Source organism: Callospermophilus lateralis, chromosome 12, assembly GCF_048772815.1.
Source record: "Callospermophilus lateralis isolate mCalLat2 chromosome 12, mCalLat2.hap1, whole genome shotgun sequence".
Classification (NCBI taxonomy): Eukaryota; Metazoa; Chordata; class Mammalia; order Rodentia; family Sciuridae; genus Callospermophilus; species Callospermophilus lateralis.
In genome coordinates, this window is record NC_135316.1 from 66837834 (window position 1) to 66856289 (window position 18456).

The 18456-nt window shown below is 31.8% G+C and overlaps 1 protein-coding gene across 5 annotated transcripts in view; it reads left to right on the forward strand.

The window, feature by feature from the left end:
- The window catches only part of Akap11 (A-kinase anchoring protein 11), a 48157-nt gene extending 30576 nt beyond the window's left edge, over positions 1–17581 (forward strand). For 3 of the 5 annotated variants that reach the window (XM_076872296.1, XM_076872297.1, XM_076872298.1), the window contains 5 exons: positions 393–548; positions 6761–6844; positions 7624–7670; positions 10538–10698; positions 13643–17581. In XM_076872296.1, coding sequence (XP_076728411.1) covers positions 393–548; positions 6761–6844; positions 7624–7670; positions 10538–10698; positions 13643–13783 — 589 coding nt within the window. In that variant the 3' untranslated portion in view covers positions 13784–17581. Of the gene's footprint in view, positions 1–392; positions 549–6760; positions 6845–7623; positions 7671–10537; positions 10699–13642 lie in introns of those variants that run through there. The other 2 variants (XM_076872299.1, XM_076872301.1) reach the window with 2 other exon arrangements.
- Positions 17582–18456: the final 875 nt, after the last annotated feature.

An 18456-nucleotide genomic window follows, 5' to 3' on the forward strand; every position in this document is an offset into this window, starting at 1 on the left:
ATTGACACTACTAGAATTCCTTAAGTTACTTATTTTGTTTTTAAAGCCAGAAAGAGGCTACTTTAGTACAGCTTAAATACTGTTTTTCAAAATAGATGATCAACTTAGGAACTTATACTCCTCGTGGTATCTCAGTTGAAAAATAGAAACTGCTTTAAACAGAATTTATATAAATGATGGACTAGGAATGGATTCATACTGAATTATTGGGTATCTCAGTTATGTTTGAAGTTAATATGCTGTCCTTCAAAGTCTCATTATTAGCACACTGGTCTGACTCTAAATATCATCTCTTGTTTTTGTCATCTCTATTATCAGTTTAATAATCTAAGAGTTGAGATCTGTGATGCTTTTAGTGTGATATTATTATTATTGTTGTTTTCTTTTCTTAGTTCAAAAGAAATAGATGACTTTCAATCAATTGAGTCATTTGGTAGCCAACAGATGAATCTCAGTATTGGTGATGACAGCACAGGTAGCTGGTCCAATTTAAGTTTTGAGGATGAACACCAGGATGAAAGCAGCAGTTTTCATCATCTGAGTGAAAGGTAACTAAAATTTTGTGTACATTGTGTAAAATTTTGTGTTATAAAAGCTGTAAATTTACACTAAGTATTATTTAAAAACTCTAAGTTTGGAAATATGCTATTACTTTCAAAATGTGTTTTATTATTTACAACATGTTTATAAAGGTTTCTGATACTTATTAAATATAGTACTTAGCTGAGCTATTGTTCTTTGGATGTGTCAATAATGTCAGTAGTTAATTTGAATATAGATATTTGATTTTCTTGCCTTTTAAACTTTTCCTAAACTTTTCAATAATATATTTTCTTTTTCACTTTAAAAAGGATAGGGTTTTTGTTTTCCCCCCATTAGAGGTTAGGAACTGTCCCTACAGTTATCTGTAAAAGGCATCAGTATGGCTGTAATTTTGTTTATTTTAGTTAATATATTTTTGCAGGGAAGGGTAAGCTGTTCTTGCTGTTAGGAATAAAGTCACAAAGCATATGCATACTTGAAAGACTGAAAATACATAAACCCATTATAAAAGTGTTTTTTATATCTGACATTTGCTTCATATATAACTTTTCTTAGTTAACATTGTTCTTAACAGTCTTTGAAATATTTTATTAATTATGATAATTGTTTCTTATATTCTTACCTCTGTCTAAAAGTATCCTGACCTATAAATTCCCATAAAATTTCTATCCACATTAGCTGATAATTAGCAATAATAAATATTGTGCAATGCTGAATCTGGGGAGTGGGAGGAGTTCTCAACATTCTTACACTATGTGGGAAGGACCCTGAAAGGCTTCTTTGGAATTGACTTACTAGGAAGGTGGAAGAAAGAACCAGAGAAGGATCAGAGAAGGGATCAGGTAGCATAAGAAGAGTCAATGGCCTTTCACCTGTTAAGACACTGCATCTCAAGAGTATTTTGTTAGCTACTTTCATTAGCCACTATAAAAATTTTTAAAAAGTATATAATTTGTCATAGTTTCTTAAAAGAAATAATTATATTTCTTAAAATCCAGATCCAAAAAGATAGTCTTTAAAACTGGCAGAAGCAGATGGAGCAATGTTATAAATCATAGTTTGACCTTTTCCATAACTTTTATCTAGAATAGAATATTAACATTTAATGTTTTTTCTCTTGTCTTTGAGAAACACAAGCTTCTAGGATTCCCATGTGGGTTGACTTGGTTGCTTAGGAAATTCTGGTGTTAAAATAGGAGAGCTATTATGAATTGTGCTACTGTAAACACTGATGTGGCTGTGTCACTATAGTATGTTGATTTAAACCCTTTGCATATATACTGAGGAATAGGATAGCTGGATCCAATTATGGTTTTATTTCTAGTTTTTTGAGGAATCTTCATACTGCTTTCCAGAGTGTGTGTACCAATTTTCAGTCCTACCAGCAATGTATGAGTTTACGCTTTTCTCTACATCCTTGCCAACATTTATTGTTACTTTTATTCTTAGTAGTTGCCATTTTGACTGGAGTGAGATGAAGTCTCAGTGTAGTTTTAATTTGCATTTTTCTTAATTGCTAGAGATGTTAAACATTTTTTCATATATTTGTTGACCATTTGTATTTCTTTTGAGAAATATCTGTTTAGTTCCTTAGCCCATTTATTGATTGGGTTATTTGTTTTTTGGTGTTAAGTTTTTTGAATCCTTTATATTCTGGATATTAATGCCTTATCTGAGGAGCAAGTAGCAAAGATTTTCTCCCATTTTGTAGGCTCTCTCTTCACACGCTTGATTGTTTTCCTTTGCTGTGAAGAAGCTCTTTAATTTGTTGCCTTCCCACTTATTGATTTTACTTCTTACACTTTAGGAGTCTTGTTAAGGAAGTCACTTCCTGAGCTGACATGTTGGAATATTGGACCTACATTTTCTTGTAGTAAGTGTGGGGTATCATTGGAATTCCTAGGTCTTTGATCCACATAGAGTTGAGTTTTGTGCAGGGTGAGAGATAGGGGTTAAATTTCATTCTGCTACATATGGATTTCCAGTTTTCCCAGTACCATTTGCTAAAAAGGCTATCTCTTTTCTAACATACATTTTTTTCACCTTTGTCTAGTATGAGATAATTTTATTTATGTGAGTTTGTCTCTGTATCTTCTTTTCTATTCCATTGATCTTCATGCCTGTTTTGGCGCCAGTACTGTGTTGTTTTTGTTCCTATACCTCTGTTGTATCATTTGACATCCCATAATATAATGTCTCCTGCTTCAGTATTCTTGCTAAGGATTGCTTTGGCTATTCTGGGTCTCTTATTTTTCCAAATGAATTTCAAGCGTTTTCTATTTCTGTGAAGAATGTTATGGGAATTTTGATGGGAATTACTTTGAGTCTATGTAGTGCTTTTGGTAGTATGGCAGTTTTGACAATATTACTTTGGCCTATCCAAGAACATGGGAATTATTTCCATCTTCTAAGGTCTTTTAAAATTTTTTTTAGAGTTCTGTAGTTTTCATTGGAGAGGTTCTTCACCTATTTTGTTAGATCAATTCCCAAGGGGTTTTTCCTTTTTTTTTTTTTTTTTTTTTTGAGGCTATTGTGAATAGGATAGTTTTCCTAATTTTTGAAAGCAGATTCATCATTGGAGTAGGCACATGATTGATTTTTGTGTGTTAATTTTGAATCCTACTACTTTGTTGAATTCATTTATGAGCTTGAGAACTCTTCTGGTAGAGAAGTTTGGGTCTTCTAAATATAGGATTATATCATTGGTAGATAGAGATAATTTTAGAAGCAGAGTTAGCTAAGTTATGGAGCCAACTTAGGGGCCCTTCAACAGATGAATGGATAAAGAAAATGTGTTATATATACATTATGGAGTATTACTTGGTCATAAAGAAGAATGACTTTATGGCATTTGCTGGTAAATGGATGAAACTGGGAGAGTATCCTGCTAAGTGAAATAAGATAGTCTCCCAAAGTCAAAGATAGATTGTTTTCTACTATATGTGGAAGCTAATCCACAAGGGTCAGGGGGATTTAAAAAAAATCAGTGAAGTAGACAAAGGGGAATGGGGGGAAGGGAGGAAGGAGAAGAGATGGAATAAGGAGAGATAGTTAAATGAATATGATCTAACATTCTTATGTACATATATGAATATTCCACAGTGAATCTCACTAGCATGTACATAAACAAAACACTAATTAAAAACAAAACAAAACAGCTATAAGTAAATAACAGAAAGATCAGTAGAGTACAGGTAAGGGAACAGGGAATGGGAGGAAGGAAGGGGAAGTACTAGGGACCGAATTAGAATAAATTATATTCCATGCTTTTATAATTATTTTGTATTTCATAATTATAATTCAGATGAGTTCGCTTGTCGTTGAACTACAAGAACCAATTTTTAAAAACTAAAAAAAAAAAAAAAAAAAATAGAACTATTGGTGGAGGCCAGTGGCCTTAAGAGGATTTATACCCAGTAGAACAACTCTGTGTAAAGAAGTTAACTATGTGATTTAATGAGAAGAGGGAGTAGTCTACCAGTTTTATCCTTTATTTTATCCTCTTCAGCATTAGTTCATCAATCCTGTAGAATATTCATTTGTGGATGGCTCATAAACAAGGATGAAAAGATAATCCCATTAATGAAATTAAGACTGAGTCAGGCTGATGTTAAAATAATTATACTTAACAAGAATAAATACATTTAGGTTCCAAAATTAATTATTTGAACTCATACAGGGAGTAAGTCTGGCTTTATGGTATTTTGTCAAAAAAAGGGCTGTGTTTCAATTGACCATATTATTAAAACTAATAATTATTATTATTAAAACTAATAATTATCAAAACTAATAATGATTTTATTTGGTATTAAGATGTGGGCAGAAAGAAAAAGACTGTGGGGCTCATCCTGGGTTGGTGGTGTGCTTGCTGGACATAATTTCCAGGGCCTCACCTTCAGAGATTGATTCATTAGGTCAGTAGAGAGTCCTGAAAATCTACTTGCTTGATAAGTCTCTTCGATGATTTCATTAGAATCTAAAGATAGATTGCTTTACATTTTGTATCTTTTGGTGACATTTGCTCTATGTGCTGTTCCTTTATATACAGAGATCAAGATGGGAGATAAACTCCTTGCACTTTCACTCTAGGTAGAAAATAAATGACAACAAATTAAAAAAACAGTAATTTCAGGTTTGCATATGTGTTTAGGAGGATTGTATTATTATTTAGTAAGAGAACTGGTCTGTAATCTCAAATATTTCAAGTGGTTTGTGATTGTTACAAGTTATGTGTTACACTAGTTAAGAGATGGGGCTGAACTTGCAGAATTCTTGAAATATTTTGTATGAGATGTGATAGAATTAATAGTAGTCTTCCTATGACTGAAAGCCACAATTAAGAGTTTTGTACTTGACTATGATTGGTTTGAGAGTGTAAGTATGCTGGTTCTAGACAAAGGAAATATGAAAAGGCAGAAAAGGAAATGATGGAAGTGATAAATTGTTTCAAGAATGAAATAGTCTATTATGTGAAGATTTTTTTTTTCCCAGTGTTGGGATGGAGGATGATCATATCTTCCAGCTTACTCAGGCCAGTTCTGGTTTATTTCTCCCGTTTTGGTATAAGTTTTAAAGGTATCTTCTTACATTTTCAAGTACCCTAGTTAGATGAAAAATTATATTGTCATCGTAGTTTGAAGTAGTCTTTTATAAATAACTGATCTTAAGTCAGACCCATTTTGAGTAGCAAAAGGGTGGAGGAGATGAGGTGATAGAGATTTTGAAGTTTAAGTCTTTACATTATTTAGTTGTTACTTGTTTTCATGTTCATCTAATGCTTATGGTGGTAGATTTTTATTTTAATTAAATGGAGAAAGCATTATTGTTATTAGGCAATGAATAAAATTTTAATTTAGTAACTTGTTTTTGTTTAATAATACTATTGATAGATGTAAGTTCAATTTTTGAGATCATTAATTTTCTGTTTCTCTGGCACACAGCTGTTCGTTCATTCTATATTTCTATATTTTCTCATTTTTAGTTTGTCTGACAACAGACTGCATGGATAAGACTCTTGGTTGTTTTAATGGTTTTATAATAGAGCTATATTTGTTTGAACGTATGTTAAAATACTGCTCAGTTTTAACTTTTGTTCTGTAATATATTATGGTTTGTGACAATTTGATGCTATTAGTGTGAATATAGATAGGTAAATTATTTGAGATTGATTGGAAACTGTTAGAACTTTAAGTAATCATCCTTTTTTGGTAACCTTGTCAATATTTACTGATGCACATATAATGATTGAATGTTAATTTCTTTAGAAGCAAAATTTCATTTTGGTTTTAATATTTATTTTTATAACTGCCTAGCCTAATATCAGGAGATATAGCCGCTTATCACTGCAAACTAATGTGCTTACTAATTATTTTAATAATTAGGAATGATTAGAATTTTTAAAAAATTGCATGTTGAAGGTTTTAATCTGAAAAATTGAATTTAATTTTGTTTCTGAACATTGTTGCTTTTTTAAAAAAATTGCTTTGCTGCAGTTATAGAATATAGTTGGTTTCTTCTTCTTTTGGTTAGGTAGCATAAGAATTTATCTGAATGTGGTATCAGTGACTGGTGGATCAGACAAGTGTGATTAAGCCTTGATTATTCTAGCTTTATTCTGAAGAAAATGTATGTTATTTGCCACCTACTGAATTACACATAATGTAAAAAGTAAAAGTAATTGACATAATAAGAATATTTTAAAACTAGAAAACAACATCTATTTGAGACTATGTTTTGGTTTATTCATTCTGTCTCCTCCATATTCCTCACCCAAACCTGTAGTAAGCCAGTAGTTTAACTCTATTTAAAAAGTTGAAAGAATCTTAATCTTGTTTTCTTTTTAAACTTTATGCAAACTGGAAAGTATTTCCTTTTTACAAATCATATCCTAAGATTAGCCATAAAAATTAATTTCATCATCCATTTGTTTCCTGTCTTGAAAATCATTCTATTGTCTTTGTTTGCAAAATAATTGTAAGCTTAGAATAATTTACATGATGAATGGAGGACAAAAAAAACCTTTTGAGTCTCTGATCCTGTCAGGTACTCGTTAGAGTAGCAGTGATGACCTCTCGTCTGCTCAGTGGATGGATGCTACTCTATTGTGGCAGCTTCAGGACATGCACAATTATCAAGGACAGAAGCTGTTCCAAGGAAAACCAAGGTGGTTTTAACTATTCACTACTAGTTCAGCTCTGTTCTTTTCTTCCTCCGGCAGTAATGGTAACAGCAGTAGCTGGAGCAGTCTTGGTTTAGAAGGAGATTTGTATGAGGACAATTTATCCTTTCCAACATCAGACAGGTTGGTCCAGTCTAGAAACTTAAAAACTGATGAGTCTTTCACCACTAATGCATGATGTCATATTTTTAAAGAGAATGTGGGTTACAGTACCAGTATTTATCAACCTGCTTTTCTCCTATATTTTGACATGATTCTGCTTGATAAATTTACATCTAATGAAACAATTCAACTATGCTAAGACGTGACTGACATCTAATTGCAAAATGTGTGACTGTATGCATGTGTTTCTCTGCTTGCTATTTTTCATTCTACCAATTATTATTTCATTAAAAAGAGCTTGCTTCCTACAGGATTTCTGTTGGCTTTTCTTTTTTCTTTTTTTTTTTTTTTGATATGTAGTTTTATTTTATACATAATGAAAGCATAGAAAAATGTTTTTATTGTGTTAAAAATATATGTAAGTGGCACCAATAGAAGTGCTAATTTTTTATTATTTATGACTTCTATAATATTCAAATGCCATATTATCTAAAATCAAATTAGAATAGTTTAGCTTTAAATTATTTTAAATTCAATTTTATTAAGAAATTACTTGGCTCTAAACATAATGGTAAGTTAGGACTTCTTGGTTATTGATAACTTTAGGCATCATTTGCAGTTCAAATTTTAACATGAAATGATGTGAGAAGCAATGCTTCCTTTTTTTGTCATTTCTCCCCTTTCCAAATTGTCATATGTCCTATTGTAACATTCATTTCTTACATTTCCAAGAAGTAGTTTATTAATTATTAATTAAGCCCCCCCCCTTTTTTTTAAATGCTGCTATTTTCTTCAAAAAGTGATGGAGAAGATGAGAAAGATGAAGATCATGAGGACAATGTAGAAGGTAACTGACAGTTTGTTTTTTCAAAGAGTTTGCTTGTTTTTTGTATAAGATTTCCTGGAGGAGTCTTTTACAGTTTGTATTTGTGCATCTTCATCAGATACTTTGTCCGGATTTAGGGTTTTTTTTTTTTTTTTTGTGGTGCTGGGGATTGAACCTGTGAGGCAAGCACTCTACCTACTGAGTTATGTCCCCAGCCCCTGGTATAGGTCCTTTTGAGCAGTTTGTATTGTTTGGTTGCCACTAGTAAAGTACTCATTGGTGTAAAGACTGGACTGTTTTTAAAGAATTATTCAATTATTTGAGAAGAAATATATGATAATCTCTCCACATTGTTGTCATTTTCAAAATATAAAGATCTAAAATCCTTACTCATGTTATAATTTGGTATAATTATGGCATATTACTCTCATAGTATTTTCCTTCCAAACTGGTAATTTTTAGAACTAATGTTTCATGCCAGACTGGCATGAATAAGTAAAAGTGAAAAGATACTTCTAAGTGCCCCTGTAATTATTTATTCCTTAATTCCAGTTCTATACTCATGCATATGTATATGGGAGGAAAATATTAAAGCCTTCCTTAATAAATATAGTTCCACATATCTCAATACTAGATGTCATTGACTTTTAATCCTTAATTCATATATTAGAATGCCTTGTGAATCTAGAATATTTTCACATTGAAATGGAGTTTATGTTGTATTCAGATAATTGTTTAATTTTGCCTCCAAATCTTATTTTTCCTGAAAAATGAAAATACTAATAACATCTTCTATAGAGTAGCACATATAAATAAAATATATTTATGCTGTTTTGAACCAGTGGATTTTTGTTCTTTCTTTAGAAGTAGGCAAACTGAGAAAATGCTGAAAAGAATTTCTTGAAATGTACTTTATAAAACTGTTGAGTTTCCAATCAGTTTTATCTTCAAATGTCTTTGGGAAAATTACATCCCATTTTTTAACCTAAAATCATCATATTTAAGATTATTATTAATTTTATTGTCTTTTGTGTATTAGACATTCTTCCTGTAGGAAGTCTAGAAAGTTTTTCTCATCAAATATAAAATCAGCATAGAACAGTATTTTTAGAATTAGCAATAGACTAGGTATGCTTGCTTTATTTTTGTTTACTAAAAATGTATTGTCTTTGTCTATAAAAGTTGTGTACTTTTTCCCAAGTAACACCTGTGAGCAGAATTATTCCAAAGGCTATATATACATGGTATAAATGCATGTGGTAAGTATTTCTCCATGAATTAGTATTGCATAACTAACTTTACTGAAGAATTATTAGGCAGAAAGAGATAGAAGTTTATATAAATATGAATTTCATTTTAAAAATTTTCTTTTGACACCACCCAGGCTATTCTGGATTTCTTTTGTGAGTAGGTATAAATAAGAAGGTTAATTATATGCAAGTTAGTCATTACTCAGATTTTAAGATCATCATAGGTATTTCTCATTACATAGAAAGTTATAGCTAACTTTTTCAAATTTGTTAAAGGACATATTTCTCTGGATTTACAGAAAGATTAAAAATTTTGGAAATCCTAAGGCAACAAACCTTTTTTATATAGTTGCATGGTATCATCAGCTCCTTTCCTTTTCACTAGTGGTAAGTGACCTCTCTAAAGAAAGAGCCATTGAGGTTTCCTGTCAGGTCAGGCAACCCTGAACTGGGAAACACTAACAGTACAGAGAATTTGGTGATCTAGCTTCCAACTCCTGACCTTTGCAGGATTTACAGATTGACTCAGAGACCATGTCTTGTACTGTGTACAACTACTTTTGAATGAGAATTGTTAAAGAGAAGGGAGGGAAGAGATGATAAATATATTTCTAGAGAATAATACGAACCAAAGTTTTAAAATTAGAGGCCATCATCAATCCTAAAAATGATTTAGTAGTGATCTAGAATGGCTTGCAGACTGTAACAGAAAACCAGGAATATCCACCAACAGCCTTTCCATTATTGGTAACATATTAACACAAAATCTACGAGTGTGCCTCAGGAGCTCACCTCTTGTGGAGTCAGGAGTCCAGGTCTCAGCAGTCCCTATTAATCATCCTTAAGCAGAAGTGATAAATACATGATCTTGGTCCACAAGTTATTATTTTTGTAGTCAGCAGGGAAACATCCTTCTTTGTGTTAAAAACCTAATTGTCATTAAACAAGAAAATAAACTTGAGAGCAGCACCTTTTTAATATTAGGCTGTACTAGAAAATTTCATGGTCTGGCTTTTGGGATTTAAGTGGTTACATATGACATCCCCCACCCACTTCACAAACACTATTTTGCCTAAAGAATGAAGTGATTGAGTGTGGAGCCACATTGCCAGTGTTCATATCCTTGCTTAGTCATTTTCCATTGTAAGAGTCTGGGTCTCTCTTGGCCTGAAAACTTACTTTTACCTGTAAAATAAAGGTGGTGATACTTCATAGGGTGTTTGTGAGGATTAAAGGATTTTATATATAAAAAAATTTAGAATAGTACTTAGGATATAATATGTTATACCACGCTTTGCTGCTTTTCTTTCAGATTGTTTCTGTTTCATGTTTATTTTGATTGCAATGATAGCTTTATTTTCTCTCCTTTTACCTGTGGGTCATAATTTGACATAAATTATGGCATATATAGTATTTGAATTCAGTACCTTACAATAGTATTTCACAATTGTGCTGTCACTAAAAGATCAAAGTTATTCCTTTGTTTTAGCATCATTTTTCCCTTTCAGAGAAATATTTTGTTAATAGTATGGTATGGTTAAGAAAAGCATTCATTGAAATATATTTGTATTTACTTGGAAACCAAAGTATTATGAGTTGAATTGATGAGTTTCGCTTCATATTGTTTAAATGTATTAGGTTTGGAGCAAGATGGAAAGATTCTGCTAATTACAAACATTGACATGGAACCATGCACAGTGGACCCCCACTTGAGGATTATTCTTCAGTGGCTAGTTGCTTCTGAGGCTGAAGTTGCGGAGCTCTATTTTCATGACTCTTCAAAGAAGGAGTTTGTATTAGTAAGTTCTTACCTTATGTAGTGGTTGTGAGGATACATTTGACAGTATGTAATGTTCTTGTCATCTTGTTAGTGTAGTAAGATGCCTGTTGGCAAAGTGATTATATGCTTAGTCTGTGGAGTTGGCAGTTTGGGTTCAGGTGTCAGTTCTGCTACTTTCCAGCAATATAACCGTGGGGAAATTAACTAGTTTAATTTTTAGTTTCCTTAGTTGCACTATGGAAATTTAAGTATAGAATCTACCTTACAGGATTTGCAAAGTTTTAATATAATACCTGTAAAAAAGCAAAACTCTTAGCTTCATGCTGGGCATGCACTAAGTTCTCTAACTAATATGCCATTCAATAGGCATTTTATGGTTCCTATGAAAGATTGAGTTATTCTCTGTATTTATTTGATTCGTAATTATTCTTAATAGTTAATAAGATTCTTTCTCTGATAATCTAGTTTCCCGAGTATTCGTTTTCAAAAGCCAATCAAAGTTTAAACAAGATATTTTTATTGAGTGCTTAGTATGTGCTAAACACTTGTTTAATCAAGATTTTCAGTTTACAGTCTTAAGGTCTTTTTTCCCTCCATAATTGTCTTTATTGAAAACTTTGGTTTAATTTTATAGGGTGTAAAATAGTCTAGTGAATAACCAAGTTTGGTGGATCAATAATAACAAAAACGGAATATTCCAGTTACTCTTATTTTCTGATTCAGAATTTAGGAAGATATTGTTGAGAAAGAAGTATGTGAGAAGACATTATATACATACTTTTTTATGTGTGTATTTTGTCTTACATTAGACAAATTACATTAGTCTTATCTTATTTTTACTTACATTAGACTTTTTCAGTGTAGGTTTCGGTTTGGAGCAGAAAGAGAAAACAGGATAGAAAGGAGTGCTCAGGAGATGAATTATCAAGGGGAAAGTATGGGTAGGAGAATTGTTAGAACTGAGCAGGTAGGCATACATTTTTTAAGAAGATGAAGCAGTTAAGAGGCAAGTACAGAATATCTTTGATGATAATAAGGATAATAGAAATACTTTATTTTGTGTCTTTATCCATCATATACTAATAATTCTGATATTTACACTGTTAAGTAGAACAAACATTGTTACCATAAGCATAAATAGAAAATGAGAGATAATCATATAGAAACAAAAAATATAAAAGTCTACTTACATAAGTGAAAAATATAAAATAGATTAATATTAAAAACTTTTTTGTGCTTAAAAGGACACTTATCAACAAAGTGAAAAGACAACTCACAGAATGGAAAAAAATTGCAAATTGTCTGATAACAGTCTTTACCTACATATATACAGAATTCTTATAACTTAATAAAAAAAGGCAGATAATCCAATTAAAAATGGGCAGAGAATCTGAATTATAATGGCCAAGTATGTGAAAAGATGGTCAGCTTCATTAGCTGTTAGGTAAACACAGATCAAAACCACTGTGAGCTTCCCACTCTGTAGGAGGAATATAATCAGAAAGGTAATAACAAGAATTGGCAAGGATGCAGAGAAATTAGATCCTTCATATATTGATGTGAGAATCTAAAATGATGTAATTGCTTTGGAAAACATCCTGACAGTTCCTCAGAAAATTGAATACAGTTATTATGTTACCCAGCAATTTCTACTACTAGGTGTATGTGCAAGAAAAATGAAAACATGCATCCACACAAAAACTTGTGCACAAATGTCCTTAGCAACATAAGTAAAAGGTAGGCATGTCCTAAGTATCCATCAACTGTAGAATTGATAAGTGTGGTATATTCACACATTGGAGCATTGTTTGTCAATAAAAAGTAATGAAATAGTGAAACATGCTGCACAGTGGTAAAACCTTAAAATAATTATGCTAAGTGAAAGAAGGTGGTCACAAAAGACCACACATAATTTATGATTCTGTTTATATGAAATACCCAAAGTAGATTAAATCTCCAGAGGCCAAAAATAGATTGGTGGTTGCCTTGGATAGGGGGTGTTGAGAAGAAATGGGGATTAAATTCTGACAGGTAGGACTTTCCATTTGATTTGATGAGGAAAAATGTTCTAATATTGATTGTGGTGATAGTTGCATTCCTCTTGGTGACTATACTAAACACAATTGTATGTGAATTCTATCTCAATAAAGCTGTTTTTTTTTTTTTTAAAGTAAATATGGGACTGGGTTTGTGGTTCAGTGGCAGAACACTTGCCTAGCATGTGTTAGGTGCTAGATTTGAGTCTCAGTACCACATATAGATAAATAAATTTAAAAAAGGTCCACCAACAACTTAAAAATAAAAAAGGATAAGCATATTTACTTACAGAAAATTAAAGTAGCTTTTCAAAATTTAAATTACTGATCTTTCAAAGCTTAAGAACTTATAGAGTAAATAGACAAAAAAGTTAATGAAGTCATGTTCTGATTAGTCTCAGTAGAGTTTATTTAAAACTGTATTTACTTATTTTTGTGTTGAGACATTAACATTTCTTAACTTAGAAAACCTTGTTTCCATTGAGGCTGGAGTGTGTCTTCCAGAATAAAACCACACTATATGTTGTGGAAGGAAAATCCACATCCTTTTATTAAGTTTGACATTATCTTTATTATTTTATGTTCCTAATTAAGGTTGTGGCAGATGTATTTAGTTAGGTGAAGAATTTCCTGTAGAGAGTAAGCCTCTGCACTCCCACACAGACTGTCCCTGGGGTGAGGTTTGTGGAGTTGTGTCTCCCAGCAGTCCCAAAGTCTCATTCTGTGGAAGAGATGTATTTATAAAGGGCAGGAAGTGATAATGTTTAATTTGGGTAAAGGGGTGATGCTTTAGAGGATAAGATCTTAGTATAACTGGGAAACAATATTTAGTTGGAAGCAGTAGAATTCTGTTTTATCTAATGATAAAATAAAAACTTTGTTATAAAATTATTTTCTCCTAACTTTTGACATATCTGTCTTTCTTAGCTTTCAAAACGATTACAAGAAAAAGGATGGAAAGTGGGAGACGTCCTGCAGGCTGTGTTTAAATACTACGAAGTGGTGGAAAAGGCTTCCACTGAGGAGAGATGCAAGTCTCTGTTTGATTGGCTCTTGGAAAATGCATAGAACAAACCCCCAAACAGTATATTTTATTATTTGTTTTGGGAGGGGAAGAAACAGATAAACATACTTAGGATAAAATTTGAGTAGTTAATATTAACGTTTTAAGTAAATTGGGAGGAAAGTAAATATAGCTTTTAAGTGCTTTCTGTCCTCACAGTGTATATAGTTCATACTTTTGTAATCTCTGTCAAAATATTATCTTCACCTATTCTGTATGGTTGTGTAGTGTGTTAGGACCCTAAGAACGCATATGTGGAGGAATGTCAACTGGGAGGTTTTGAGGGCATTGTCTAACAGCATTCTTTTTGCATACACATAGCTGCTTGAAACTACACTGAGGTGGCTGAGGAGGAGTTTCCATGATAAAGAGAGTTTTGCTCTTTTGCATACAAATGGTATCTGATTAATGACTATCTGACATCAAAAGTAAAATTGAGCCTTTTTTGATTTCAGTAGATTCATAGGCTTTGGTCCTGCTTTTTTAAAAATCAGTTTTATTAACATAGATTAGCTATTAGAAGTTTCTTGATTTCCCCAAATTTTAATTTCTTAGTAAAAAACTTTAGTGTTTTAGGTTTTTGTAAACATCAAAAACTATAGTTTTCCCAGCCTTCCATCAAAAGGACATTATCTGCCAGTGCTGCTGATAGTCCCGGCATGAAAGTGAGTATCTGTGTGTGTTCAAAGGAGAACTTGAATCTTGCCAGTGGTTTTTTTTTTCTTCTTCTTCTTTTTTTTTATTTTTTTTATTTTTTTTTTCTTAGTTAGAAACCCACTATTTAACATTAAAAAGGTGCTTCAAAATAAAATGCTTATGAAGATTGTGCAGTAAAAATTTTTGTCTTTTATCCTATAATTGAGGTTAAGGTTGCAAAACATTCAAATTTTTAAAATAAATATTAAACATGGAAATACATTCAGAGGATCCTAATAATGGTTTTCATTGTTGGATTTTTAAAAAAACTCCCTCCTTTATCAGGAATTATTTTTTTTCCTAGAAAAATGGGGATTTTCCATCTTCCAGTGAAATATATCTACTGTTTTATAAAGTTTTGACATGATTTTTCTGGGCTCTCCATTTCCTAATACTTTATCTTCAAAAACTGCAAGTTGACATGAATAAGAAGACTGAGATTATGTCTTGGTTTTGTATGTGTGTGTTAGTATGTGTAAGTTTTGGGTTCTTCTCCTAGTGGATTTTGTAATTGAGTGTGAGTCACTTTCTGTGGAGGCTTTAATTTTGTTCCATTGCATTTTCTTTTTTCCTGAGCACTGACAGTTCTGGAAGCTGTAGAAAACATAGCATCTGCCAGGGAGTAGGAAATCAGGGCACTTAGATTAATTCAAATTAAAAATTATGGTAGAGAAATGTGTTTTATATTGAAAGACTCAAATTTGCTTTTTAAGAAAAATGTCAAAAGCTATTTAAATATTTTGAGGTTGTATTGTAAGCTTTGGTTTTTCTCAGTTTAAAATACAGACACAGGGGTGGCTTTAAACATAATTTTCCTAAAGGTTTTTCAAGTATTTTTAAAGGTGAAGAAAAAGCAGGAAATGTATAACCAGAATTGTTTCTGTCTGAGGAAGCACTGGATTGGGTTTTAAATGTTAGGACCAGGAATGTTTGCTTTTGTTAACTATAAGGTAGATTAGTTGATTATCAAGTTTAGATTGCAGTTTTACAAGTAACTTTCAAATTGATTTAGTAATTTGGATGTATGTTTGGGTTTGATTAACAGCAAAACTGAGTTCTGAATTTCTTTTAAAGTAACATGATAATTTAGTGTCGTTTTGTAAAACTCTGTTTGAAAATGCTTATTTCTGTTAATAGAATAATCGCTTTGAAGTAAGGTTATTCCTCTTTTTTTTTTTTTTTTGCTGGAGCTGTGCTGGGTTCAGAGTTCCCCTATTTAACCATTACCTGAATACAGGCCAATCATTAGGTATTAGCATGTGTGGTAATAATAGTGGAACTCCATACTTAAATCAATTCAGTGCAGGGGGATAGAGAAAATATTAACTATTGATAGGTGTGAAAAGAGGTGTGGGTTCAGCATACTTATATATAGAGAAAATGTTTATGAATAGAGCAGTATCTCTTTATTAAGTACAGTCTAAACTTTCTTTAAAAGCACTTTGTGACTGGTTTCCAGAGACACTCTAGATCTGTTTGGTTGCTCAGTCTTCAGAACAACTGTGTTGAGGATAGCTCTGTCTTATTTTATTACAAATTGACTTTGACATATTTATATTGTAACATTGTAATATTGCCATTCTGTTCATTTTGGTCCTAATGAAATATGTCTTTAGAACTGTTAAAAATTGTGTTGTGCAATGAGCTGAATTCTTTTGCTTTTCCATTTCAAAATTGTCCTGCCAACTGTGGAAAGAAAGTGAATGATACCTTTGACAAGGAGTTTCCAGAATATTATTTCAGACCTTTATTATTTCAGAATAGTATTTTGCTTGGCAAAATATGCTTTAGGATGCACTAAAATTTTGTTAGCAATAGCTTAAAAAAAAAAAAAAAAAGAATACAAGTCTTTCATGTAGTTCTTTCCCTAAGCCAGGTTTAAATTACATTTACATTTTTGGTATTAGTAATGTTGATACTGAAAATATTTCCTGATTTTTTCAAAGGATGATTCATTTATAAATTACATATGAAGATAACTATCTATTGGATGGTTTGATATGATTTAATGGTGTTATAAAACATTTGAGAGTGTTCACTCAGTGATGATATGTGATATCTTTATACTTTGAAACATGTTCTACTTACCTTTCTAGATATTTGATGTAAATTAAACTCAATTCATAATACATTTATTCTGCTTACATATGGGTTTTATGTTGCTGTTAGGAGAATTTAATTCCCTATTAAGTGCACCATGTATAAAGTGAAAGATAGTTTACCCATTTGACATTAGGTGACTTTGATGTTAGGGCATATTTCTTAAATGCCAAGTTTAATCTTCATTCATCATCAGAGTCCAGATTCAAATGTCTGCTTAATTATTTAGATAATATTATTATTCCACTTAATATCATCAGTTTCCCAGCAGTATATCACTTTACATTTTATGTTTTTCAAAGAAAACTTTACACAGAATTTTTTTAAATGTGATGCATCCATACTCAGGGTAGGGAAAATACTTTCCTTTAAAAACCCTGTCCACCTGTCATCAGCACAAGAGAATTAGAGCAGCAGGAGAAATTAGAAAAATTGTACTGTAGAGTGAAATGTATTTTTTCTCATTTTCAGCAAAATCTCTGTGAGCATTCACTCATTTACTGTATTCCTGCTGTGAAGATGCAGATGCAGTGTTAGTCACTCTTGTCACTTTATTTATTTATTTGTTTACCATCCATGTACATTCCTTTCATATGAATAGAGTTGTGATTCTAGAAGTTCTCATTTTGTTTCTGTTGTAATGTTGAATACTATTTAATGCCCAGTTTTAATATTGCTGAATTTGCTAACTTTGGTTAACTGTGCAGTGTTAAAATAATCCACATTCTTGTTTAATTCCTAGATATATAGCAAAAGCAGCCTTGAATAATTATAGCTGTTTATTTGGCTGTGCTCAGTTACTACATTATAATCTTGTACTGTTTAATTGTAACTTTTTTTCCCTCTTCAGTAATTTAATGTTTGCTTATCAAAATATGAACTTTAAGATGCACTAAAATTTTGTTAGTAGTAGCTAAAAAAAATGTTTCAGAAATTACTTTTGTAATAATTTGCAATTATTTGTTCTTTTATCTTACAGTTGTTTAAGCCTGTGATTTTTTTTTCCTCTCCCAACTAAGAATTCAATAAATTTAAGAAATGTCTAAACTTGGTTTTCATCCTGTAATATCTTGTTAATATTCTCTACTGGACAAGAGCAAAGGCATATAAGACTGCCAAGATAGAAGACATTAAAGGATCTAAATGTTCATATCATGTTTTTTGAGAACAAGAGAAATTAGGAATATTTTTGATTGGACACTGAATTCTACCTATTAATATTTGCCTCCAAGTGCTGATGTATATAACTCCAAAGCCTGGCTGCCCTGTCTGTTTTGGATTTAACACAAAGTAGAGTGTTATGATTGCCTTGTACATGAGCATAGTTATGAAATTCTTCTGGCCTGGTTTGAGCACTCCTTCTAAGTGTGTAGAGATACCCTGTTGCATAAGTCACACGAGAAACTCAAAAGTTAGTTCCTGTTTTTTTACCATTGGGATTTAACTTGGTTTAAGTTTTTTTGTTTTCCTTTTCTTTTTCTTCCTTTTAAATGGACTGTTTTTTTCAGAGCAATTTTATATCCATAGAAAAATTGAGCAAAAAATAATTTTCCTTTGCCTTCATCTCATACCTCTAGCCTCCTTCACTACCAACACCCCACAATAGTTTGGGACATTTATTACAACCTGTGAGCTTGTGTTAACACACCATTATTACCCAGAGCCTGTGGTTTAGTATGAATTCAGTCTTAATATTGCACATTCTGTGGTTATGGACAAGTGTATAATGGCCATTATAGGAACATACAAGTATGGCTTGTCACTTTATTTTACTGTCCTAAGTATTTTAAACCCAGAGAATAGTTGTTACATTTTCATAACTGTTTCAAAATTCTAGGAAATAATGCCAAACAATGAGAAGGCATTGTGTAAGTATGTCGCT